The sequence below is a fragment of the Neodiprion virginianus genome, chromosome 3, assembly GCF_021901495.1.
Source record: "Neodiprion virginianus isolate iyNeoVirg1 chromosome 3, iyNeoVirg1.1, whole genome shotgun sequence".
NCBI lineage: Eukaryota > Metazoa > Arthropoda > Insecta > Hymenoptera > Diprionidae > Neodiprion > Neodiprion virginianus.
In genome coordinates, this window is record NC_060879.1 from 33,180,915 (window position 1) to 33,207,464 (window position 26,550).

A 26,550-nucleotide genomic window follows, 5' to 3' on the forward strand; every position below is an offset into this window, starting at 1 on the left:
ACTAATTATAAGTAAAGGATGGTCTGCAACACATTCAGAATGTGCCAAAAAATTTTGGTCAATTAGAATAATGTTTTGTGTATACAGTAAGTAGATTTAAAAAATCTGCGTTAGGCTAGTCTACATATCACATAGTAGCCTTTGGTGTATCCAACATCTTTACTAATAACTATGAACTTGGACAATTCTAATTCTATTTTTATTGTGCAATTTCTTCATAATTATACAGTATAGATACTTTATAATTTATTACTTTTCAATGGATATTATGAACATGTATCCAGTACAGAGCACGAATTCGATATGCGAACTTCTCATTAGCGATTTACAACAGCAGAGTTTATGCACAATATAGTTTTTTTAAATTTCTTTCACTTTCCAATCTCACTCTGAATGATAAACACGAAACTTGTTAACTTCGGTTAGGTATTTCAATCTATACTTTGCTTGAAAATTACAGGGTTTGATCAAATTTCGTGTACAATTGTAAAATAATCCTACAATAAAAGGAATCTGATTAGTTCGGATAAGAAACTTAAAACCATGCTTTTATCTCCGGAAGCAATTTTGGGTGATATGTAAAACTGTGTTTTCCACATTTATCTCGTCGCCATTCACAATCAAATCCCTTAAAATTTGTAACAGGAAATAATTGTGATTAATCCAGTATTTTTAATATAATTACATATTGGTAATTGAACCTAATTTGAAAAGTAATGTTTGCTTGAATCATCAACTACATCAAGGAAGTATTATATGTTATTTTCATAAAATATTCATTCATAACAACAGCAAGTAACGGTATTGAAGTACCTAATTCTGATAGCTATCATTTACACCATTACATTACGACACGTAATTGCTCAACATTTCAATGTATGTACGTTTAACGTTCGTTAAACGAAGCTAAAGATCTGTACCTTTTTAAATATTAACGATATTATTGAAAAATAAAATGTTATCTCTGTAGTGAATTGGTTCATTCAATATTCAACCTCGCATATTTTATTCTCTCTTTAACTTTAGGAAAAACAAATTAACATTGTAAAACGAGTGTTGCGCTCTCACAAGCCGCAGTTTTTTTGCATCCCTTTTATTGGTATATATTATACCTATACACGACATGTTACACACAATTTCCCAATATTTAAAACAATCTTCTTCCTTTTCGGCGATCTCATACACTTTTAAATGTACTTCGTACACATTGTATCGCCAAAATACCATTATCGGAGATGATTCCTTAGTTGAGAATGGATTGTAGCGAGATTGCAAGGGGCCAAAAATTTTATTGGGAATATGCTAGGAATAACAATGTCAGGGTTACAACTGTTTTTTACAAGTTAACTTCGGGTCTTTTTAATAAAATTTTATGGACTAACTTCACGACTTGAGTGGATACCTATGACATATGTATATACATAGTACACGGAAAAATATGTAACTTCAATATATGTATATTATAAACCAACCTTGCACATAAACATGATTACTATTATACCAATTCTCTGTGAAACTCTGACTACCGAAGTATATTACTCTGAGAGTTATTGTATGTAAAAATATGTCCAAACCTACAATGTTGATCGCGGTAAAGGATCGTCTTCATCCATTTGATAATCTAAAATATCTATTTTCAATTCTTGATGCCTCTGCCTGTGATTCTTTAATGACCCCAATTGCGTGAATGTTTTTTCACAAATATTACAAGCGTATGGTCGCTCTCCTGAGTGAATACGCTCGTGGCGAATAATGTGACTCTGATAATGGAAACTCTTGTAACAAATGCGACACTCGTATGGTCGTTCTTTTGTGTGGGTACGGGTATGTGTTTTGAGGTCAAACTTTTTGAAGAATGTCTTCGAACAATGTGTACACTTGTGATTACGCTCCTTGAGGTGATCTCTCTTAACGTGTTCCTGTATAAAATATTAATATTGCATTAAAACAACAACTCACGTCGGTAGCAGCGCATATAAGTAAAAAAAAGTGCAATACCCACGTTTACTTGCGACAAAGTTGTATAGACTTTTGGACAAATTTCACAGACGAATTTCTGTTGCCCTCCAGCTCTGTGACTAGCCATGTGTTTATTGAGAGTAGACTTCCAGGCAAATAATGTCCCACATTCCTTGCATTTGAATTTTTGTTGATCAGCAAAATGTGTTCCTATGTGTTGTCTGTAATTGTAACCTTTTGAAAATGATTTTTTACAAACGTCACAGTTATACTTTTTCACATTACTTTTCGGCTTTTTCTTCTGAGATACTTCAGATTCTAGTTTACTTTTCTCGTCGGTACCATTCATCGTGTAACTTGTTTCTGTATGCACGTTTTCAGCGTGTTTGATATTATTTACAAATTGGGTGCTTTGCCCTTCATCTGTATCATAGGTTTGAATCAACTCAAAGTCTTGCGTTTCATCAAATTCTGAATCGCCTCGAATTAGTTCGAAAAATTGCGCCCCATCTTCGTTCTGTACAAGTCTTACCATGGGTCCATCTTCCCTTACAGCTTTCTTGGATTCGCTTTTAATTTTCTCATTGTATTTCGGAAGATTATTCTGAATTAATCCAAAGATTTCTTCACAACTTTCATTACCCATTGGCGGACTCTCAATTTCCAAATTTTCATTTTTGTTCAGAGTTCCCAAATCGTCAAAATTTGTTTGTATTGATAGATTCTGTATAGTTTCGTCCGAGACAAAATCACAGTTCTGGTCTTGCGTCCCAAGTGTTTCTATTTCAAAAAAGTCGATCAAATTATCTTTATTACTTTGTGCCAGGTAAAAGATTTTCTCCCCCCTGTTATGCACAAAACTTTTTTCGGCACTTTTATCGTGATTAACATTCTTCGATAAATTTTGTACTTCCTCTTCAATATCCTCCGTTCCTGTCCGCTCTCCAATCATTTCGGGAATATCAGATCCCTCTGATAGCGTGTTTTCCGTTAACTCCAAGATACGTTGACCATTCTCTAATTGGACTAATTTCAACAGTGAATCTGATATAGGCTCGTTTGGTGTTATTTTTGAATTTTCGTGGATACTCTCCTCTGAAATTTTTCCTATTTCGCAAGATTCTACCTCATTTTCTGAGCAATTTGTGATCAGTAGCTCATAGAATTGTTCTTCGTTGTCTGTTTTCACCAATCTCAAAGTTGGTTCTTGATTGTCAGAGGATTTAGTGATTACCGTATTAACGTTATCCATATGATTTTTGAATAAGTCTTCAAACATATTCTGTGCATGTAAAGTGGTTTGTAAATTACCATCTTCGCGTTGTCCTTTATCAGAGTTTTCTTCATTCAAGTACAGCACAGAGTCTTGAATTTCTAGTACTTTCATTCCTTTTGTAACCGAACTTGTGTCTAATTCTTGTCTATGACTTGGTTCTGAACAGTTTAAATTTATATTTTCAAATAACACAGAATCTAACAATTTATTTGGATTTCGTTTAACTCCAGAAATTTTCTTACTACAATTTTTATTTCCAACCAGATGATGCTGCTGTACGCATTCACTTTCTCTAAGCTTGAAAGTATATGTCTCTTGAAGCTCGGCATGCAAAGTAGAATTTTCGATCGCCTCTAAGTCATGTTTAATATTTTGTAATTTTTCTGGCATTATTTCAGTACCAATATTCCCGAGATCTCCACTTTTATTCAAAAATGCTAGACCGTCCTTTTTTAACGTGTGTACATAAATTATATTTTGGGTAGTATTTTTTGATGACGCATCTTGCTTTTCGGCTAGTTCAGGTTCATTCACATCAGGTATCTCAATTTCTTTCCAACAATTACTTATCATCTCAGATACAGCGGCTTCATTGTCACAGTCTCGAGAACTTATATTATCAGTTTGCAAGGCACTTTCGGCCGCTAGTTGCATCAAGTGTTCATGCAAAAAATGGTTTGCTGTATCTACTACTTGTTCCGTATTCATGTTTGCCAGCTGTAAACAATTAGATTTGATATGATTTTGTTAAGGTTTAATGTAAGTAAGATAGCAAAATATAGTGTAACAAAAGTAATTGTAATTACGTATATGTTTATACCTGTTCAGTAGTAACATAAACGATTGTTTCTTTAGTTCGCTTATCCTCTTCCCGGTTGCTGGGACATGTAAGAATGGTCGGTTTGAATTTGTAATCAGGTTCATGGTTACTTGAATTCTGTATCGTATTCATTTTCGAGATACCCTTGGCTCTAGGAATTCTTTCCGAACAAGAATCTCTCGAACTTTGGTCAACAACCTCAAGTTTTGTAACAAAACTTTGTTCCTCTGTAGATAAATTTGATATAATTTTTTCTTGGTTTCTGGCCTTCTCAGAGAATTCTTCATCAGACACAATTTTCTCAGATATCATTTCATTTGCACCAGCTAATTTCGGTTTATCACATCTGTGTTCTTTGATTTCGTCCATCTTTTGAAATACCTAAAATACAAATATATATATATTGAATTGGGACTGAGAAGTAGTTAATACAAAAAAATGCTTACATAATGATTTTTGTCGATATTTCAAAGACACATTGCAAATGACAGAAAGAATTAAGTATCTAAAATTGGCCAAAGAAACAAGCCGTGTAGAATTGCAAATTCTCTCACCTGATTACAACTTTTGCACTCCAATATATTTATGCCTTGATGCATACTCTCGTGAACTTTTAATAGCTCAACGAATTGAAAACTGTCCCCACAAATTGTACAGTAATGTTTGCGTTTAACAATTTTTCCATAATCCTGCTGACAACTTCCAGTAAACTGTAAATAAAAAAATTTTTCATACATATTTGCGCTTAATAAGACGTATGATTAATAATTTGGCATATTGATCTAAGAAATAGTTGCCGCGTGTGCATGATTCTAAATTGTGAAGCAAGGCGATACTTACTCCGTGCGATTTCTTCATGTGTAGTTTAAGACCATTTCTAGTTTTATACTGTTTGTCACAAAAACAACAGTCCATACTGTCATCTCCTCTTTTGTGAATAGCTTTGTGTCTGGTTAATGTATTGATCTGTGTAAATCGCTTGCCACAAATGGTGCATGGGTACGGTTTCACTCCTATAATCCATTGGTTCTAATTATTAATTAATTTTACATATATTTATGTCAATTGTTTTAGAACTCTGTCATGTTTAGCAGGAGTATCATGTTAATTAAAATGTTTTCTTTTCATATAAACTGCGCCAAAAACGGTCTTTTCAGTTTGACGCAACATTGCGATAAAAAATGGTAAAAGTATCCAAAAAGAAGCAAAACGACGTCTTAGCCTTTTACTGCGATAGTTTCTCAATCCAGTTGTGAAAAAAAGTCTAAAGTGAGATAAAGTTCCGTTTTTACCTGAGTGAGTTCTGCCGTGCCTAATTAAATTGGAAACATGATTGAATTCTCTTCCGCAAACTTCGCAAATGCATCTATTAGTACCTAAATGAATGTTTAAGTGGGTTTTCAAATCTGTTGACCTGAAAAATCCTTTTCCACATATCTGACATACTTGAGATCTTTCCTGGCTATGCACATTTCTTTTGTGTTTGTCCAACTGTGACATTCTGTCAAATACCAAATCACATAAATCACATTTGAACGGTCTGATCAAATCGACAGTCAAAACCTTGCTCTTTCCATGTTGATTGACTTTCGTCTGTTCTTCGTTATCTGTTGAATTTCCATACATTGAACCATCTGATGGCAACTCATAATCAGCAAGTTCTTTTTCATTCTCGAACATGTTGTTGCACATAGAACAGACGTGTTCTCCCTCTGTACTCGTGATGTAACGCATGGATTCACGACGGAAAGGATCTTGTTCAGATTTGTGGACACTATTCCCTTTCGAATCATCCTCAATCTATTCATTAGTAGACAAGCTTTCGTAATCGTAAGAATCTCTGTGGCAAGCTGAAATCATCTTGGCTTTTTTGATCGGTATGTATTTTAATCGACGTTCATGTTGTTGTCGATATGTCAGCTGTAAGGAAATATAAATATATCAATTAAAGCCAAGCAAACCAATAATGAATTGTTTTCAGCACCGTTTACTGTCTAGAATGAACAGGCAGTACGCTAGGTAAAGTATATACAGAAAATTTACAATCAGTCATGTGACTTTACAAATGGGTTGGAAGCGTATGTATAAGAAGAATGAATTTGTAAGCTGTTACTGAATATCGTTTAATGTCTTCTCTCATACTCACAACGCGTTGCAGGTGTCCGCGATGGACGAGAATATCTCATTCAATAATTAAAATGAGTGACGCTACAAATTCCTTCTCAATAGGGATGATAAAATTGCGAGTTTGACGTTTGACGGGTGTGAAGTTAGGTTGGGCCAAAGTGTCATGGCGCCGGTTACGCGACACGGTCTCATTTGAGTTCGTGCACTTGAACTACGCAAACGTTGAACTGTATTCGAAATCATCGAAGCGTTTATTATTTTGGTGTGAAAAAATTTGGACCAGTGAATCCTACAGGTTATAAAATCTGTTACTCATTAATTTCAAATCGTATACGTTGCACAGAAGCGTACGTGTCAGAACAGCGATCGACATAACCTTAAACCGAGAGGATAGGTCGATTGTTTGTTACCCCGGATGCTTGTGAGACGTAAGGGCGTATGTAAATGCACTGATAGATTGACTTACATATTTTTTACGTATCAATAGCAATTTGCATCAGTAAATTTTACAATTTGCAGTTGTGCGAACATTTGCTCTCTTGTATTTTCAGTGGCTAGCAAATGCAGGTAATTTTGTAAAATCGAATTATATAATTAACCTCAAAGTCAACAACAAACTACTACATAGATTGTTTTGCTGATGATCATTAATTGAATTATCAAAAGTAGTTTTAAAAATTTTTGACCGCGTTAATGGGGATCAATCATTTATTACAGTTGCTGATGACTAGACTGCCAAGCGGAGCTGCTGGCGAGTATCTAACTCAAGAATAATCTATTTCCTGCGCATTTCTATTGACAAAAATGCCGGACACAATGGAGGAGGATATGGGGCTTTCGGTGAGATTGACCAATGATGATTTTAGGCGTCTCTTAATGACGCCGAGGGCTTCGGTGCCGTCGTCAACTCCGGCGTCGGTTCCTGGAACAATGCGAGACACCGCAGCTAAGACGGCACAAACTCCCGTAATAGCGGGAGGAAGTCGAGCAGAGTTGAGGCGAAAAAAGAAGAGTTTTTATGCCAAGCTTAAGAAACAGGAGGAGGATAAAATGGCAGAACTAGCTGAGAAGTACAGAGACAGAGCGAGGGAGAGACGAGATGGAACTAATGCTGATTATCAGTCCGAAGATCCGATGAATACAGCGAGTGCCTACCGAGCTGTAGCGCCAGATGTTAAATCTGGTATGGATGCAGCAGAAAGAAGGAGGCAGATGATACAACAGTCGAAGTTCTTGGGTGGAGATATGGAGCACACTCATTTGGTGAAAGGGTTGGATTACGCGTTGCTGCAGAAGGTAAGGAGTGAGATAGAGGCCAAGGAACAAGAGCAGGAAATTGAAATGGAAAAGCTGGTGAAGCCAAAGAAAGATAAAGAGAAGGACAAGAAAGAGGTGGAAAAAAAAGAAGAGGAAATGCAATTCAAGACCAAGATCGGACGTAATATACACAAAACATTGGCTATTATGCGATCCAAACATGTTGAACGCAACGAATTGTATTGCCCTGGTCGAATGGCATACGTCATTGAGCTAGATGATGAAAATGCGGATGGTGATATACCAACGACGCTGATCAGGAGCAAGGCCGACGTCCCGACGATAGACACAACGCCAACTTTGACGACCAACGATATTGTCATAAATAAACTAGCCCAGATTTTGTCCTACTTGCGTCAGGGCAGTCGACATAATAAGAAAGGAAAGAAGAACCGTGAAGGCAAATCACGTGTAGAGGAACTCAACGAAATTGATACAGCACAGAGGCCTCAAGACGACAGCATTTATGGAGATATCGGCGACTACGTTCCTTCGTCAAGCAGAAAGGAGGCTGTTCATTCAAAGGACAAGAAAAAGGGTTCATATTTTGACAAACCAGTTGAGACGTCGACAGACGATGCAGCTAACGCTCCACAGCTACCGCCAGTAATAGCACAGAGCATTGAAAATGCACCTAAGAAGGGTATGCTGTTGAATAAACTTGCTGCCGAACCTGAAGGCTATGCCGAGTGTTATCCAGGACTTGACGAGATGCAGGATGCTATTGACGATTCCGACGACGAAGTGGACTACACTAAAATGGACCTGGGAAACAAGAAAGGGCCAATTGGACGGTGGGATTTTGACACTCCCGAGGAATATAGCGAGTACATGAACAACAAGGAGGCTTTGCCCAAGGCTGCCTTCCAGTATGGAGTGAAAATGGCAGATGGAAGAAGAACTAGGAAGTATAATAAGGAAAAGAATGAGAAAGCAGAGTTGGACAGAGAATGGCAGAAAATACAGAACATCATGAATAAGAGAAAACCAACAGGAGGATCGGAAGCAGTGCCAGAGTTCAAAGTCCCAAGATATTAAATAGATGAGATATCGATTCAGGATACGCAAGTTTAACCGAGGGGGAAAGTTATTGCCACCGCTAGGTCAGTCAACTCAATTTTAACATTCTTGCTACTCGTACTATTCATCATGACGAAAATCATTGAAGGTATTTTTATCTGGCTTATCAGAGAATTGGAAGACCAAGAAAAAATTTGCAGGATATGATTTACAATTTGGAATTTAGGTTCAATGTCAATAAGACGATAAATTGTGACAAGAATCGTTCAAAAATAGATTTCTCAGAACTTTATCCACGTTCTCGTCCACAGATCATTTTATACTTTTCCGATTTTTACTGAATTCTTATATCGTCATCTAAGATAACTTTGCTGGATGTGGCAAAACGAATATGTACACGAAATGGCCAGGCTTGCCTATTCTCCGTTATCTGATGTTTGACCTCAGCAATGAGTTCAGTGACAATTAATGTTAGATAGTGTTCGTAAAAAATAGTGAATTATCTTACCAAGATGGAATAAAATATTGTACTTGCGCAGAGTGTGATTTATTGACGCAGAGTTGAACAGTTGGAAGTGATATATTTAACACTTAAATATGAACTGCATATAGTTATAAGGAAATCTTATCTGGTTCATAGTATTCCTCGACTCGAAGGGGGTAACAGAATGCGAGGCGAGGTGTTTGAAAGGAAACTTTGCTATTGAGCTAGCCATAGACTTTTATCGAAATAGACATTTAAACCACTAAATTCATTGCATGATTAACAAATACAGGTCGTAATTACTAGTTACATAGTAAGCTTATGTAATATCTTAAAATAAAATATGGAATATACGGCTCCAACGGTAATTGCTCTTTGTCTCGCGAGTTGCGAATTTTCCATTGAATCTTCTATCGCATAGAATCGATCTTATTGTAGCAAAGTAATTTCAGTAACTGAGTCATTTAGTGACATCATTAACTAGCAGACAGACGATGATAGAATTTTTTTTATACGTGAAGCATACAGAGACATAAGGTAAAAACAGTGAAATAGTACAAACTATCTTTAATTTCGATTAGATCATAAGTCACGAACTTATCATACACGCTATGCATATTACAAATATACATATATACTTAATATTATTAGATATTTCTGCGAGGTAATTATTTACATACATAATACCCGTCGCAACTTTCCGGATACAAAAAGTTACTCTTCTCAATACTTAGTCAAAATGTGCAAGGTAATTAAGACTGCAAAAACCGTAGTCAGGACCACTGAAAAGCGTGAGAATGGAATCGCGGATGATACAACGCTTTCGGTGAATGCCAGGCCATCGGCCGAGAAATTTCTACCATAAATAGCAAAAGTTAACAAACTGCTTGTTTTAGTGGTCAAAACGTGGGTGACATTCGCTAAAGTGGAACCAGATACGGTAGTTTTCCTGTAGGTGAAATCGCTGATGTTTAATGGAAGCATATCCGTGGTCAATGAGTCTGGCATCTGCATCGCGTCTGAGGTGGTAGAAAAATTACCGGATACGACGATTTCGTTGAAGACAGTCGGCTGCAAGACGGTGTCCGTAGCGGCAAATCTCAGCCCGCAGCTGCTCGCCGTATCATTTTTACAAGAAATAATACTGCAGATTTGCACACCGGTGGTAGCCACGCCCGAATGTGTTCTCACACCGTTGAATACTGCGATGCGGTATCTGTAATAATTTGCACTCGAATTGACGCTCTCCGCATCGAACGTCCCGTTGACGTAAAAGGAACAGCAAAGCTGCCGATCGCATATTTCGAGCCAACTGGCGGTCGTGCCGTTGCTCAAGGACAAAACGCTCGTCGTGTAAGCCGTCAGAATATCCTGGAGCAGTGCTTGCTGAGGGACCGTCGTTATACCGACCAGAGTCGTGATTTCCGTGTTACTGAACTCGTAGATCAGCGGATAGGTCGTGGAGGTGACGTTGTTTCGGGCCCCGTCGATCACCTTTGGTACTCTTGCCACCAAAAGAGCGTTCTTTGCACTCTCCGAGAAAAGGGCGACCAATCTTCCGTTGGTTCCAGCGTATATTCCGCTGCCTCCACTGCCGGTAGCTGGCATGTTGAACCCTGATGCCAGAAGGTTGACGTTGTTCGTGTAGGACCAGGCCGTTTGGGTCTGAATGGCGGTCAGATACGGCATCTCGGAGAACCAGTGTACCGAGAAAATGATGTCGGTGACGTTATAGTCGTTGATCAGAGTCAGAGTTGGCGTTCTGAAGAGGATGTCGAAACAGATTATTTGTCCAAATGTAACGTTGAAATCCGTGGTAAATGTCGCGATGTCTGGGGTCGAAGTTATGTTGAATCCCAGCTCGCCGAAGAGGTTGTACTTTCTGTATCTTGATACGATTGCTCCTGTTCGGTCAAACGCTACGTTTGTGTTGTAGTAGAAGTAACCGTCGCTGGGACAGGGACGAGACGACGTTCCTGTCGTGGTGCAGTTCTCTTTCTCGCTCAAGTTCACCACGACGTAAATTGAGTTATTCTTGGCAGCGCATGAGATCAAACGTAAAGCCTAGGAAGAAAATTCCGACATTAGGTATACTGACTAACACCTGTATTGTAGTATGTTTAAAGATGTCTGACATTCTTTGTATTGCCGATGAATCCAATCGTTCTCTTTACAAACCTCCATTACGACAGTCGACGAATTATCACAGGGTATGTCTGTTCCTGGGTCTGGTACAAAAGAGCTGTGTGAAGGATACAAAGTTCTGTCCGTGTCGGAGGAATTGAGTCCCATTGTCAAAGAGCTTTCTGGAAATACGACGATGTCCGTGCTCTGAAAGAATTCAATGAATATAAGGAATTCATTTAGGTAAAAATATTTTCAAGCGTTATAGAAATATACTCTTTTACAAAGAATTCTGAACTCGAAGAACGTTAGAAATTTTACCACTACTATTTGATTTTTCGATGAGAGACAAAAAGTTTTTCTTTTACTTAAATCTACTCACGTAATTTGCAGCTCTCTTAATAATTGTAACATAATTTTGAGCATTAGCGTTAGCGATTGTCGTCCCGTTTGTTCCATTTGTAACCGGGTAGTATTCGACAACTGCACCTATGTAAGAAGTTGTGTCTGCGGCCAAAACCTGTACATGACGAATAGAAGGGTATTAGGCGAACGATCGATAATCAAATTATGGATAAATGACTAATTATTGAATATAGTTGGTATTTTTTCAAACTACCGACATAAAAGATTCAACATGAATTATCGATAGATTATTCTACACTTATGGATGCTACATTCGTTAAGTTACCAGCTAGTAAATTTCTTTCTCAATAGTGTTTTTGAACGGTTTTGTTACATAAATTATTTAATTCACATACAGGCCCGATTGCACCGCGGTAAAGTGAAGTCACGCCGATCTCATATACGAATTGCATCTGGCGTTATCATATTCTTTTCAATTGATAAGACTAGTACTACTAAGTGAACGCGGCATGCGGCAGTGCAATAGAGTCTCGTTGTGTTCGACCAAAAGATGGCTCGTATTTCAATATGTGAGTTGATACATACCTCGGAGGTCAGTTGAATAGAAATCGCCAACGCGACAGCAACGATTAATAGTTTCGAGAGACGCATGGTTGTCAATATGAAGACAGCTGTAATATAATTTTTACTTATATAAACCAGGTTCCCCTTAGATATTGTTATCTAAAATAAACAGCGATTCTCTTCGATAACAGCAATACAGCTAACTGTTATCGCAACCTGGGTTAAGCGTATTCAATTATCGTGACTAGATATTTGTATAGTAATGGGTTTTTCACTTATTCACTATTTCAGTGCAGCAAAAAGCGTAATGAATTGTTTCATAGGCGTAATCAGAATTTTCAATTTTTACCGGACGGCGAAGTGTTCCGCTTATAAACCTGACTTACAATAATGTCGAGTCATTCGGCGTACTTACCGAATTTCATATATCACTGACTATTCGTGAAAACTTATACCGGCATTGTCATAAAGAATAACAATATGAAAATTTACGCGGTATTTTCGAAACACGATGTCAGTTTTTTTTTTTTCAATCAAATCGCGTAACTAGCGCAACACACCTGTTATTTTTTCAACTCCACAGTCACGGAATGTACTTTAATTTTCAACTTTCACAACCGCTTTTACATACCTAGGCGAGTTTAATAAGTAGGTAGACACCACTACGTTGAACGCAACGTCAGTTCTGCTCCGCAATCGTTCTGTAAACTGCGTCTGAGACATGCGAATGTTATTGACGATAGAAACTGCGCAGTTGCGTTGCATTTGACAGATAAAAATATTTGAATTTGTTTGCATCGTCGTATGAAATAAATCTCTGCAGTTGCTTCGCAAAGTGATTACTAAAGAATCGTCCAATTTCATTACTCAAATTAAGAACATGAAGAATTTGACTAACGGTAAATTTCAATTTACATTCACAGCCGATTGTTGACGGTCGAGTAGACGTAAAATTGAAACAGTGAAATCTTATGTAAAATCGACTCATCACATTATCATTTTATTTCACTAACCCACAAATAAATAGTGTATATGGGGCATTCCACGCTAATTCGACCTGGCTTTTACCCTTGACCTCTCAGATTTGGCATGCGATTTTTTCTATGATTGTTCTCACTTTTAAAGGTTGTAACAGTTTGAAAAAGCTGCCAAAGCAGTGACTACGGGACTCAGTAATAGGTAGGTCCGTAGAGGGAGGGGGGGCCTTCACCTAAGCGGTTATATGATATACGTGTGATCAATCAATCGAGAAGTGTAAGCTATAGACGACGGATGAGCGGTCGATCGTTATCAGAGTGCGCTCAAAAAAGACGTTTTGCGGTGACCACTATATCTTTGAACTGGATCCTCAGAAATTGAAAAACCCAACAGATTTCGTTAAAGTAATGTTAAATCTAGTAATCAATCGAAGGAATAAGCGAAATAATTTTTTTTGACAAAATGGCGGTTTTTCAAAAAAAACATCGATTTTTGACCAAAGTTTCGGCTTTAAATTGCTTATAAAAAAAAAATATTTATCGGTGAGCAAAAATCTTCGATTAATTACTAAAAAAAATATTTAAGAAGCTCGTGTTAAAATTTGAGATCAATCGGTTTAGCCGTTTTCGAGTAATGTTGGTCACCGACTTTGTAAACACCATTTTGAGAAAAACGCGTTTAAAGTTTGGGGAGAGAAAAATAAAAATTTACCTTTCAGGTATAAAAAAAACAATAACACACTGCTGCTTTAAGCATCTAAATATATTAGAAGGGATCATTTACGATGGGCAGGTGCATAAAAGGGACAGCGTTCCAGGTCAGCCCTTCCGCTCCGGCCTTGCACTTTCAAGCACTCTGAAACGCCTTTTCGAATTTGCGTGTAACTTTGAAAATATTCACCGGAACGATATGAAATTTTCTGTGTGTATTCTTAAGTATATGTACATTTAGAAAATAAAATTTAAAAAAAAATCGATTTTTTGAAAATTCTAACTGTATATAACTCCTTAAACAATACGGAGGATTGAGGTGATAACAATTATTTCCATCATAATAATTAAAAAATGCGTATAAATAATAAGTTTGATTTCAGAACACTCACGTTTTTTGCTGAGCCGCTGAATGTACGTAAAAGATTTCATCCTTCAGAACTTTGTATCCCCACATTTTGGAAACTATCCGACAGATCTTTTTGAATTGCAGTTCATAGTACATCTTATTTTCTACTTGATCTTATCGTGGAGTGAGATTTAAAAAATAATTTACAGTATAATGGTGTTCACAGGTTATTGTGATCCTAAATGCTTGGCTTGTATTATTATATAGTATTAGCTTCAGCGGCATTTGGGACGTCAACTACATGGTAGTTGAATTTTGTACCCATTGAGTTGCGGCTGCAACAGACAAATCGATTACGGCTGAATTTTAAAATCACGCAAGCTTTAAAATATATCGACCAGGTAATTCGGCTTGGTTTTGTGACGGCCGAAGTTCTATGGTCTTTGGTACAGTAAATCGAGTTATAACACTGAACCAATGGCGAATCAGGTGAAATGATGTCAAAAATATTAGAAATCAGTATACATGTAATGAAATGATGTGTGCACGATAGAAATTTTGTACCGTGAACAATATTCTTGTCACTCGATAGTTTTTGCTAGTCAGACGGTTCTCATTCTGGGTCCTTCCGAAACGTCACTCTAATGACTCGAATTCTAATAAGTCTCCGTTCCAAGTATCTATTACAACCGTCGAACGAGATATAGAAAAATAATTATGACGTCAAAGAGAGAATCCGATTTCCGAGTTCGGCGCTGCACCATATTTCGCTAACATTCAACATAATCCGTAGATTGAAAAGTAAAGAAATATAACTCACATGTACTCGCACAAAGTATCGAAATTCTCCGGAAGATTGAAACGAATGTGAGGTGCGATCAACGATAATGGGTCATTCCAGTCGTCGGTAGTTTTTATTTCGTCCCATCTGCGAATCGAGGAATGTATGGTTAGAAATGAGAACTGGAATATTGTACCACGGCTTATTGAAAGAAACGCGATTTCTCTCCACAGTCACTAACCGAACAACAAAGTGCTGGCAATATTGAGTCGAGGGATCTTGGACGTTCTTAGCTGATTCAACAGCGTATCGCAACGCAAGATCACGCGAGTCAACAGCCGGTTCACGTTCTTCCGCTGTGTCAGATTCGATTCCATTGACCATAGAACGGAACTCCGGGGTGTCAACGAAAATTACTTTGCTGCCATTCAGTAACAACTTGCCAATCCATTCTGTAGCTCCGTATGTTGCAACGTCGTCCTCGTCTTCCTGCGACTGCAAGTCGTAAACCTAGAATCACAGACAAAGCGTTTAAAGAGGTTGACGCGATGCCGCATAACTTGTGCATTCGACATCCGGATACTTGGTCGCCAACAACGCGAAGTGCTTGACTTTAATTTAATATCCTCCCTTGACAATGAGAGGATTTCCCGAATGGGAACCATTCAAGGTAACCGAGGTGACTCTTTGCCTTGCTTCGACCGTTTTTGGTTGGGTCTTTCTCGAGTGAGACCCTTCTCGCCCTCTTCGCGAGATCCTCTCTGTACTTCGGACAACACGTGAAGTATGTACGACGACTGGTCTTTAGGTTTACAAATAATCTTACCCTGCAGCCACAAGCAAGCCTCAAATAATTTCGAAAATTTTCCATTTTATCCATGAACGACAGCGAACCCTTGGTATAAACCAACAAAATTCCCTTCGATGCTCCGTCATCACTCTGTTCCGGGGCTCTTTGCGACTTTCCGTTGTGTCTTTCTTTATTGAGCTTATCTACAGCTATCAAATAGTTGTACTGCCTGATCCAATAAAGTAGTATTCCTGCTGAAATGGCACCTACTGCGACGTAGGAAAGAATAGTCGCAACAAGTTCGAGGGAATAGGGGCTATCGTCTTTGGGCTGGTAATTGTTGGCAGGTGAAGGAGCTACAAATAAATCATGTAAATTCATCAATTGGTTCGTTTTATTATAAAAAGTTAGTACATTTGAATTACGTACTGAAGCGGAACACTGCGTCAGAGATAAAAGGTTGCCAAAGATAATAGTGCACTGTTTCATTTTGAAATGTGCATTGACCCATGACCGTGTAAATGGACACGTAATAACTACGATTAGAATTGCATTCGCGTTCTTGTTCCCATGTAACATCCACTATCCATTCTGAATGCTCTAGACTTTTTTTTGTTTTCTACAACAAAGAGATTTATTTAATTAAAAGAAAATATTGTGCAGCAAACCTTAGGGGAAAACAGAGGCGACTGTGCTTAGAATCGGCCAAGGCTCACTGCTAATCTTTCCCTTACATACTTGGTGCAAACATTTTCTTGATCTTAAGGTCGAAAATTGAACGGGCTTATTATTTCAGCACAAAAAAGATCAAGTTTTGATTTTTATTCATTATTATTCATACAAATAATTCAAATTGGATTTCTTTGTTGCTTCCACAACGTATCCTACACACTTTGTATAATTAAACAAACCTAAGGAACTTATGAGTTCGTATGAATTTGAACTCAAATTTGAGTCTTCCTGCACTACGTTCGAATTTCAATGAAACGCAAGACTTACCACTAGAAATTTCGACTGACGAAACGTACAGGTTTTCCATTCCTGAAAAACAATAAACCTCTGCTTAAGGGGGTGGGGGGGGGTTCGTTAATTCGGTGGAAAAAAGACACTTTTTTGAACATTTGTTTACAATATACAGCCAATGTATTTTAAATTAACTGATTACAGTACTGTAGAGTAACATTTCAAGAATATTTTCTGAAAATTTCAGTGGAAAATATTAAAAACTAAGCCACTGGTAGCTAATCTCCGGAGACGTCTCGAAAAAAAGTTGTTTTGCGGTGACGGTTGTAACTCATCACTGGGTCATCTGAAATCAAAAAGTCAAATTGATTTTATTACTTTATGAGTTTCTGCAGATAACGCTGTCAAGTTTTTTTTTTTTTTTTTGATCTTTCAACTTTTGGTAACACTGGAAAGTTGAAAACATGATTGTCGGTTAAAAAAAAAACGGCAAATTTGTTATTGTAAAATGAAAAATAACAGCAAATTAAAAAAAAAAAAAATCTTGACAGCGTTACCTAGAGAAACTCATAAACTAATAAAATAAATAAATTTGATTTTTTGATTTCAGGTGACCCAGTGATGAGTTACAACCGTCACCACAAAATAACTATTTTTTCTCGAGACGTCTCCGGAGATTTGCTGCCAACGGTTTAGTTTTTTATATTTTCCACTGAAATTTTCAGAAAATATTCTTGAAATGATACTCTACAATATTGTAATCAGTTAATTTAAAATGCATTGCCTGTATCTTGTGAAAAAATGTTTAGAAAAAGTGTCTTTTTTTCACCCTTAATATCTCGTATTGTCTTGTACAAAATCATGTATCAAAGTGAAAAAAAAGTAAAAACAGCCAAATCACATACTGACAAACAGCGCCCCATACCGTTTTACACAGCGCCGGTGAATGCAAGGGTGGATTTAAGGGCATCGAAACGGAAATTCTGTCATTTTCAATTTTTATGTTCAGGATTAATTGCATCAATGTAAAAAATTTAAATGTCAAGAAAACACTCACATCGTGCGGGATTGGATTTTTACAGTGCTCGGTGTCCTGAAAAACATTGAGAAAACTTCAGCTCAGAGATCTCCTCCTACATCGCAATAGTTATTTTCGTGGCGAGTGCGCATAAAATAGGGATTTCTCGACGAGTGCAAAGTACCTCACACGAGTCAAAAAGTCCCTATTTGCGCACATGCCGTAAATTCTATTTTCCGTGCTACCTCCCGTAGAAAAACTCTCAGGTAATCGGGTGTTGACGGAGGTAGCGCATGAAAAATATTCTACCTACGTATACCTACATAAATTGTATCTTTAAAAAAGTGTTTTTAGCATCAATATTGACGGAGCAAGAAAATTATAACGTGGAAGTGCAATCATGTATGTATAATTGCCAATTGGTAATAACCGCGGGCCGTTGAAACAAAATAAGATATAGAATATATCGTATTAATCGAATATTCGCAAATAAAGTAAGTCTAATGCTGTATTACCCTTTCAAACTGTTCCTCCATTTTAGGCCAGTAGCATTCCTCTCCGGTTCTGCTTCCGTTATGGCTCATCACGCATAATACTAGCGTGCGGCACAATGTCGGTACTGTCACACGAATGTTTACACTTTCTTTCCTGAAAACAGTAATGCAAGATCTGCCTTGTTATACGGCTGATTCAGCCATGCGCAAATTTTCACAGCAGATACTTAATATGGTCGAGTTATGGAATGAAATTGTACGTTAGGAACTCACGTCGTGTCACCAGGGGGATAGTACTCTAGTTTGCATTTCGGGTTAGGATCGATGTGAGGATTGGACGTATTGTAAAATTGACCGCCGTATAACCAATTGGTGCCGTTTTCATCCGTTACATTGAAATAATAACAACCAGTAATTGGTTTTGGGATGGTCATTAGCTTTTCGGCATTCTGAAAACAACAACGCATCTGTATAACGCTTGGTCGAAATATGACACATGTGTCGATTTTCGAAATTGTAAATAATTTGACTTTATGCTGACTTAAGACATAACAACGTAACTGATCTAATCTCAATCCAAAAATGTACTGCGCTCGATGATGTTTATTCAGAAAGTCTGCATCGTAGAGGATATAGAGGAATTATTGGCAGGAAATTTTTTGCGTGACGCTGCAAAAAATTCTTAGCGCATACACTTTGTCATAGAAGATTGAATTTTTGTTTCAGAATACACACTATCATCATTTTAATCCGGTTGAAAGAAATTTTTCATCTGATCTTTTCTAGTCGTTTTAAGAACAAAAACTCAGTACGATCAAAATTCCGCCCGACTACCCCCATAAAACGAAGAATTGAAAATAGCCCTGAATTTGATAGAATTACTAAGTTTACGATTGCTTGATCTTGCATACATTTGTCGAAATATGGTGTATACGAAGTTTTCTGTCTTACAGTCAACCTGCGGAAGTTTACTAAAATTTGGCTCTCTGTCACGTGGTCGGAAGTTAATTACCTTTGACGCTTTGTATGCAGTATTGGATCGTTGTTCATAATTTTGATTATATAGAAAAAGATTCTCAGCATCTTCGAGGGTCTTAGGACAGTATGCGTTGTCAGTCGGTTTGATAAGTGCTGTTATCCAAACATCTTTCGGTCCATTGACGAACGTCGCACGAATCTCTGTGAAACAAAGTATGCCAGAACACGTCATATCACCGAACGAACCGAACGTTTTTAATGAAGATCGATTGATCTTTACTTACTTAGATCAACCAGATAAATTTCGAGCAATTTTATTCCTGAGAATCTCACCGTTTGCGTTTCTGTCATAAACTACTTTCATCTTGCCAGGTCCTATAGTGTCATTTTCTGTCGATTTCCACTCTGCAGGGAACTCCTGGAAATCGTAAAGAGTATTTAAAGTGTATATTTTTTTCTTTAATTCGCGAACTGCTCCACCAATGAATGAAAGCTCCGTTATGTTTATCAACCTGCGGAGAAATAGTTTTAGTGTATGTTAATGTTTTATGTCGAGTTACGGATGGATACCTTCTTACTGTCTGGAATTTTAGACTCTGATCTAAAATAGTCCTGCTGAGCTTTGCGCTCTGGGTTCACAATAGATAGCAGAAGATCACCTCTGATAGCAAGCCTGATAATTGTTGGAATCTATTTGTTAACTGTCAAAGCATTTCCGTTATCTAGGTCAGAAATTCAAACCAATTGTCGAAAAGGCGATGGTACAATAATTTCAACGCTTCGGACTGAATCGTCAGTTGAAGTCGCAGGTGACATTTTGCTGATTTCGAAATTTGCTTGTCACCCTAGTGACTGAATTTTCATTCTCCACCAGAATCACGTTTCGGCAGTTTGGTAAAGTTGATCTTTCAATTATGAATAAATGCAATTGTTGTGCCATATTCTCTTTCCAAATTGAGAATCAGAGCTGTCTCGATATCGTAGAAATTGGGATATACTTAACTCAGTACCTTGAAAAGTTGTTGCAAAATTAAAAACGATACATTTCGCTCGTCTGCTTTTGCCTCGCGAAGCAAGTTCCACGAAATATTTTCCGGCGTTTGACGTCAAATCACTATCGAGAAATGATTTCGTGTATCCAAGAGTCGTCGGATTTTATGGATCGTAAATAAAGGTCTGGACGATAAACGTACAGATATGCTTTCTTTGAACGACGAAAGGCCTCTGACGATATGTTGGTGACTCAATCATTTATGAAAATAAGGAAAACAATATCAAATGTGGATCGTTTGTGATTACTTAAATAAATCATTAACACAGATGTTGGCGAAAAAATGTAATCCTCGATACGAAATGGGATCTTATAATTTTTCTTGTTAAATTACAACACGAATCTATAAGTTCGGGATGTGCTCTGTTGATAACTGAAAAAAATGGTGACGAGTCACCGTATAAGGCTATGTGCGTACCGAAGCAAGAACTTCCAACATAAATTTTATGGTTATGGAATCTTTCGTCTTACAGGCTAATGTGGTTGTTATCATTTCCGCTTTGTACACATATAGTTTGTGGCTGGTCTCAGACTCCGGACGAGAGTTTATATATATCGCAAATTCTCCCGCAAGTGATGTTTCTTTCACAAATATAACGAACGCTTTCAAAAATGCAAATTGAAAGCAAAGTACGAGTACTACGATTAATCTTACAATGAAATACATGCATTGGCTCAGTTAGACCGCACTCGCATAAAAACACTTGAAATTTTACCTCATTTCACACGAAATTATATCCGCCAAGTACCAGTCGCTCAAAATTTTTTATTCCCGAACTTATTCGTTAGTCTAAAATTTTGATCCCATGGCATGTTTTGCAAAGAGAAAATCCGGATTGCGGGGTAAAATATTGCGTGGGGCTAATCTGTGTGAAATTGGCGCATCTTCGCGGTTTTAAGTGTGTGCGACGTGAGCCGCGTTTCAATTTTTACAAGTTGTTCATACGTACGTATTCCCGCTGACATTGATCTTTCATTAGCACGGCAGAAACGTGCCAAATGCAAAGGGTGAATACAATAATTTTGAGGCCGCACATTTCGACAAGAATCTCAGGATTGCATTGTACGTGTCACGTGCGTCGATGAAGAAGACGAGTTGTTCGCTGCCGCTGAATATTGGCGGGAGATCGCTCCATTTATCAGATTATCTGTGACATGATATCGAGGTGGCAATTAGAACCTGTAGCACGAGTTACTCGGATAACAACAAGTTCAGTATTTTCAGTGATTTACGTACGGACATTGCAAGTGTCGCGATTCGGGAAAGTATATGCATTTGTGTAACGTGATTAAGAATTCTAATTCCTCAAGATTCAGCGATACGAAATCGTGAAAAATGTTCGAGGATCGAAACACGCGAGCAAGGGTCGAGCAAAAATGAATCGTAAGTTAACGGTCAATAGATTATCGGTGAAAGACGTTATACGAACATTTCTGTAAAGAAAATATGTAAATACTAGCAGAGAAAAACCTCGGTAATGCGTGCTTATTGCCAATTCACATCGCCTGCGTTACTTTTAGGATGCGCCGGTTGACGCGTGTACGGAGTGAAAAATAAAATTATTCGTGAAATGAAGAACGCGTCGCAGAAATCTTGCGGAGAAAAGCCAACCATGTAATTTTGAAACTTGAATTACCCTGGAAAGTCTACGCACACTACCGAAGTTACAGGTTTAGTCGCGACTGAGTGGATTTTCGACGTTCGTTTCGTAGCCTTTACAGTGCCCCCACCTAGAGAAGTATTAAGTTGATCAAGTTTCTCACTAACACTAAACCGACTACGCGGAATAATATTTCGAACAGTATTTCCTCCAATCGTAGGAATTTCATTTTCAGACTCATCGGTTCCCGGACTGGCTTAGAAACCTGATTGAATCTCCGACAACAGAAGCGGTCAACCCGTTACGGACGTATCAAGGAGAAGCGTTTTTGCACCTGTGATGCATAGTCCAGTCAGATGTACATGACTCGCATCGCGATACAACAAGATCCCCACCGACTAAAATCAACCCACCAACAAGAATGTCCGTAATAAATTCATGTAAGGAATTTCAATACGTCGTACTGAATTCACGCCAACAATATTAAAAGGATTTCATACCAACACATTGTTAATTGTTGAGTTACCTTGTAGCGGCTCCCAGTACTCAGTTGAGCTGAAACCAATAGTTGGTGGGTTAAATATATTAAAATACCGTTTTTCGCCGGCATATTCGGATTGGTGAGAAAGAAATATCCTGGTTTAGAAAAAAGAATTCTTCTATAGGACAAATATCAACGGAGATTTATTGTTAACTAAGCGGTGCGTCGGTGAGGAGCGAGAGAGTAGGGGTAGTGTCACCAACGTTCCAAGAAATCTGACACATAATCGGAATGATGCCGGAAGGCTTACAGAACGTTCGCGATTGTGATTTGACCGAAAATGTTGAATAGGAAAACAATAAATAAATAAAAGGTTAAGCCACTTGTATCTTCGATTCTAGTGATTATTAAGGGTTGATTTTTTTCCGCAAAATTCGTCTTAAAATGACCTATCAGTTCCTTCAAGAATATTTCCTGTAACTTGAAAATTGACGAGAATATTTCCATTTCTTTATAAGCCGAAATTTTATTTCCTCAAAAAACGTAGCGTTTGGATGGAAAAATTTTTTTTCAACATATTCTGAAAGTGGGTTCTAAAAACTATTACCGTGATTTTTTGGCAGCGTGTGGGACTTACAGGTCAGTAGTGATCGAGGAAGGGCGGATTTTCGCAGATCGATTATAGATGCTGAACTGTATGTAGTAGTTGGTTAAACATCGAATGGGTTTTTCGTTGAGAGATTGTTCTACGCTCCGAATAAGTTTCAGGACACTGCGTTATTCAATGACCGAATCACTTGCAATGAAGAAAACAATCGTTTCTTTTATTCACTAGCAATTCACGGTTAAACTAACAATTCTACGTGATATTTGTAAAGAACTTATGCTGTAGAGGACAACACAGCGTACATCTTTTGTGGGATACACTATTCCCTGAATCCTAAAGAATGAAAAATATCGCTGACTTACCGCTTCTTTTATATTTAATGATTTTTAGCGCCTTAACCCGGTCCTAACTTTTATAGGAAACTTGAGGATACCTTCTGGTCATCCAATTTGCCTGTACAAAAAGTTACACAAATGCGTTCTTTCGAAATGGAAGTCGGTTGTATTTCTGTACATTCCGACTGGACTAACAGTAACGGACCCAATCATGTAATTTTGCTCTCCCGGCCAAATGTTACAACCACCTGATGATAAATTGCAGGCCTGATAAATTGGATACTTTTGATTTCATAATAAAATAAATGCGGTCGCGTTGCTGCGCGTGTGCACGCATGACCCAATCACCATCATCATCGTCAGCGACCGCAAACACGTGACTTTGTCATTTCTACATACATATTTATGATTATCGTGTTTTGTGCCACCGTGCTTACGTTGGTATTCCGTACAAATCACATCGAAAACAATTCTACCGATACGATTTTCCTACTCCAGCTTCTTATTGACAATCAGCGTTTTCAATTTTGATATCATATACAAAAGTGTATTGAAGTGAAAATACCTGTTTTGCTATAACCACTAAAATTCCTGGACCGGCGAATCATTTTATACTTCGAAGCATTACGAGATATTATGTGTCAACTTGAAACGAAACCGCGGATGCAAACACAACCATTTTCAATAAATTCTTAAATGAATAATAAATTGTTCAAGTAATCAAACCTAACCACGAACGAAGTCTGTATAACAATTTGGTCAGCCGTTTTTAACTAATAAATTTCATGCTCGTGCAAGGAACTCGCTTCGATTCACTTTCGCATGAAAATATCGACGGTATCGACCAAGCAAACACACAATACTCGACCACTGCTGGTTAATCACTAACAATAACTAAACGACTGACCACGATATGCTTTGGCCTGTTAGCCACTTCCCGACAGAATGTTACTCTATCGGTATATAAGAACAGCTTTACAGTAACGAAGGCTTACAGCCGGACTCCAAATGATTGCCGACTCTGCTCTTATAATACTGGTACAACAACTACGACCCAACACGAGGATCGCGTCGTGGCTTATGTAACAATGATTTACCTCAAGTTCGGCATGAAATAATTGAGCTATTGTAGAGTTTCACTCGTCAGGCATTGTTGTTTGAAATCAATACATATTGTAGAGGAAATTCGAATCTTAAGTATATAAGTTTTATAAACGAATAACAATTGTTGATTGGAAAATATGTTATTTTGGCCGCAAAACTAGAATGCCTTATATACAGGTGTACTTTTTGCAGTGAAAGCAGTAAACATCGAAGTTCATTCCGAATCAGGCATATTTTGATACGTGAATTAGCCATAATTTGCCTTGGAATATGTAATCCTAGTAGGAGTTTAGTTACTGAGAAATGTATTCGGTGTGGCAACTCAACTCTTATCGCGGGCTAGCTGACGAAAACGGTTTTTTATTTCAGCACTGTGTCCGTAAGTTCATCAGTCAAAACGAATTGAAACACCGAATACATTTCTCAATAAGGAAACTCGGTTAAGTTACTTGTTATGTCTTCGTCGTTTTGAAGTTTTACCCACCCGCAATTCGTCTTTGTTTCTTTTCAAGTATCCTACATGGCACAAAATCACGAAGGTGACAAATTTGCTATCGTCGCCGTTATATTGTTGAAATTATCATTTTAATTAAAATGATTGAGTACAAATTATCTATATTACTTAGTTTTAACATTACATCAAGAATGTACGTTGAAATTAAGATATGTGATACATTTTTTTCACGAAGAACCGAAGAAACGTCCTGAAGTATTAATCCACTGAGAACAACGGCTATAACATAAGGCAAAGTAATATTGAGCACTTCAAAACTTTTTGTAAACCTAATCCATAGCCGATTAAATAATACCTTCACATTTTCTTGGCAACACAGTATCATTGCCATTACTAATTTATTTCAAAGTTTTTCTGCAACCTTATGCATCATTTCAGTGAGCACAATCATAATAGATTTACTTATTACAGTTAGTAGTATTTTTGACGAAACGGAACCAATAGCGCTCGTGGACAATCCTGTGAGATACTTTGCTCGTATGAAGCTTCAGTAGCATTTGGGACGTCAACTACATGGTAGTTGAATTTTGTACCCATTGAGTTGCGGCTGCAACAGACAAATCGATTACGGCTGAATTTTAAACTCACGCAAGCTTTAAAATATATCGACCAGGTAATTCGGCTTGGTTTTGTGACGGCCGAAGTTCTATGGTCTTTGGTACAGTAAATCGAGTTATAACACTGAACCAATGGCGAATCAGGTGAAATGATGTCAAAAATATTAGAAATCAGTATACATGTAATGAAATGATGTGTGCACGATAGAAATTTTGTACCGTGAACAATATTCTTGTCACTCGATAGTTTTTGCTAGTCAGACGGTTCTCATTCTGGGTCCTTCCGAAATGTCACTCTAATGACTCGAATTCTAATAAGTCTCCGTTCCAAGTATCTATTACAACCGTCGAACGAGATATAAAAAAATAATTATGACGTCAAAGAGAGAATCCGATTTCCGAGTTCGGCGCTGCACCATATTTCGCTAACATTCAACATAATCCGTAGATTGAAAAGTAAAGAAATATAACTCACATGTACTCGCACAAAGTATCGAAATTCTCCGGAAGATTGAAACGAATGTGAGGTGCGATCAACGATAATGGGTCATTCCAGTCGTCGGTAGTTTTTATTTCGTCCCATCTGCGAATCGAGGAATGTATGGTTAAAAATGAGAACTGGAATATTGTACCACGGCTTATTGAAAGAAACGCGATTTCTCTCCACAGTCACTAACCGAACAACAAAGTGCTGGCAATATTGAGTCGAGGGATCTTGGACGTTCTTAGCTGATTCAACAGCGTATCGCAACGCAAGATCACGCGAGTCAACAACCGGTTCACGTTCTTCCGCTGTGTCAGATTCGATTCCATTGACCATAGAACGGAACTCCGGGGTGTCAACGAAAATTACTTTGCTGCCATTCAGTAACAACTTGCCAATCCATTCTGTAGCTCCGTATGTTGCAACGTCGTCCTCGTCTTCCTGCGACTGCAAGTCGTAAACCTAGAATCACAGACAAAGCGTTTGAAGAGGTTGACGCGATGCCGCATAACTTGTGCATTCGACATCCGGATACTTGGTCGCCAACAACGCGAAGTGCTTGACTTTAATTTAATATCCTCCCTTGACAATGAGAGGATTTCCCGAATGGGAACCATTCAAGGTAACCGAGGTGACTCTTTGCCTTGCTTCGACCGTTTTTGGTTGGGTCTTTCTCGAGTGAGACCCTTCTCGCCCTC

At 37.9% G+C, this 26,550-nt stretch overlaps 3 protein-coding genes across 23 annotated transcripts in view; 1 reads left to right on the forward strand and 2 right to left on the reverse strand.

The window, feature by feature from the left end:
* Window positions 1–334: 334 nt before the first annotated feature.
* Window positions 335–6,354, reverse strand: LOC124301044 (uncharacterized). Of its 4 annotated transcripts, none has more exons than XM_046755686.1 (7): window positions 6,202–6,354; window positions 5,432–5,975; window positions 4,896–5,068; window positions 4,610–4,765; window positions 4,056–4,436; window positions 2,003–3,952; window positions 335–1,919 (listed from the first exon to the last, which is right to left on the reverse strand). In XM_046755686.1, exons 2-7 carry the CDS (start codon window positions 5,787–5,789, stop codon window positions 1,575–1,577), a joined length of 3,363 nt encoding a protein of 1,120 aa, XP_046611642.1. In that variant the 5' UTR covers window positions 5,790–5,975; window positions 6,202–6,354; the 3' UTR covers window positions 335–1,574. The 4 variants fall into 4 exon arrangements, with proteins under 4 accessions (XP_046611642.1, XP_046611640.1, XP_046611641.1 ...); XM_046755684.1 differs by having other exon boundaries at window positions 5,348–5,975; XM_046755685.1 differs by lacking the exon at window positions 6,202–6,354 and adding an exon at window positions 6,099–6,117 and having other exon boundaries at window positions 5,348–5,975.
* On the forward strand, window positions 6,330–17,466 carry LOC124301050 (protein Red). Of its 4 annotated transcripts, XR_006907386.1 has the most exons (3): window positions 6,330–6,610; window positions 6,900–8,602; window positions 17,239–17,466. XR_006907386.1 is itself a non-coding variant. In XM_046755720.1 (2 exons), exon 2 carries the CDS (start codon window positions 6,987–6,989, stop codon window positions 8,535–8,537), a length of 1,551 nt encoding a protein of 516 aa, XP_046611676.1. In that variant the 5' UTR covers window positions 6,330–6,622; window positions 6,900–6,986; the 3' UTR covers window positions 8,538–9,755. The 4 variants fall into 4 exon arrangements, 3 of the variants coding, with proteins under 3 accessions (XP_046611676.1, XP_046611674.1, XP_046611675.1); XM_046755720.1 differs by lacking the exon at window positions 17,239–17,466 and having other exon boundaries at window positions 6,330–6,622; window positions 6,900–9,755; XM_046755718.1 differs by lacking the exon at window positions 17,239–17,466 and having other exon boundaries at window positions 6,330–6,618; window positions 6,900–9,755.
* LOC124301046 (vanin-like protein 1) overlaps window positions 9,051–26,550 on the reverse strand; it is a 32,161-nt gene continuing 14,661 nt past the window's right edge. The window contains exons 1-15 of one of the 15 annotated variants that reach the window (XM_046755693.1): window positions 23,925–24,202; window positions 23,759–23,838; window positions 21,120–21,317; window positions 19,452–19,536; window positions 19,153–19,319; window positions 18,414–18,589; window positions 18,162–18,294; window positions 17,686–17,721; window positions 16,095–16,284; window positions 15,702–16,021; window positions 15,117–15,385; window positions 14,915–15,022; window positions 12,079–12,164; window positions 11,510–11,647; window positions 11,193–11,334 (exon numbers count right to left, since the gene is read on the reverse strand). In XM_046755693.1, the coding sequence (XP_046611649.1) occupies window positions 11,559–11,647; window positions 12,079–12,164; window positions 14,915–15,022; window positions 15,117–15,385; window positions 15,702–16,021; window positions 16,095–16,284; window positions 17,686–17,721; window positions 18,162–18,294; window positions 18,414–18,589; window positions 19,153–19,319; window positions 19,452–19,536; window positions 21,120–21,206 (1,746 nt within the window). In that variant the 5' untranslated portion in view covers window positions 21,207–21,317; window positions 23,759–23,838; window positions 23,925–24,202 and the 3' untranslated portion in view covers window positions 11,193–11,334; window positions 11,510–11,558. Of the gene's footprint in view, window positions 11,068–11,181; window positions 11,335–11,509; window positions 11,648–12,078; window positions 12,165–12,472; window positions 13,040–13,070; window positions 13,476–14,137; window positions 14,430–14,914; window positions 15,023–15,116; window positions 15,386–15,701; window positions 16,022–16,094; window positions 16,285–17,685; window positions 17,722–18,161; window positions 18,295–18,413; window positions 18,590–19,152; window positions 19,320–19,451; window positions 19,537–21,119; window positions 21,318–21,406; window positions 21,633–21,806; window positions 21,897–23,220; window positions 23,716–23,758; window positions 23,839–23,924; window positions 24,203–24,341; window positions 25,359–25,843; window positions 25,952–26,045; window positions 26,315–26,550 lie in introns of those variants that run through there. The other 14 variants (XM_046755695.1, XM_046755696.1, XM_046755699.1 and 11 more) reach the window with 14 other exon arrangements.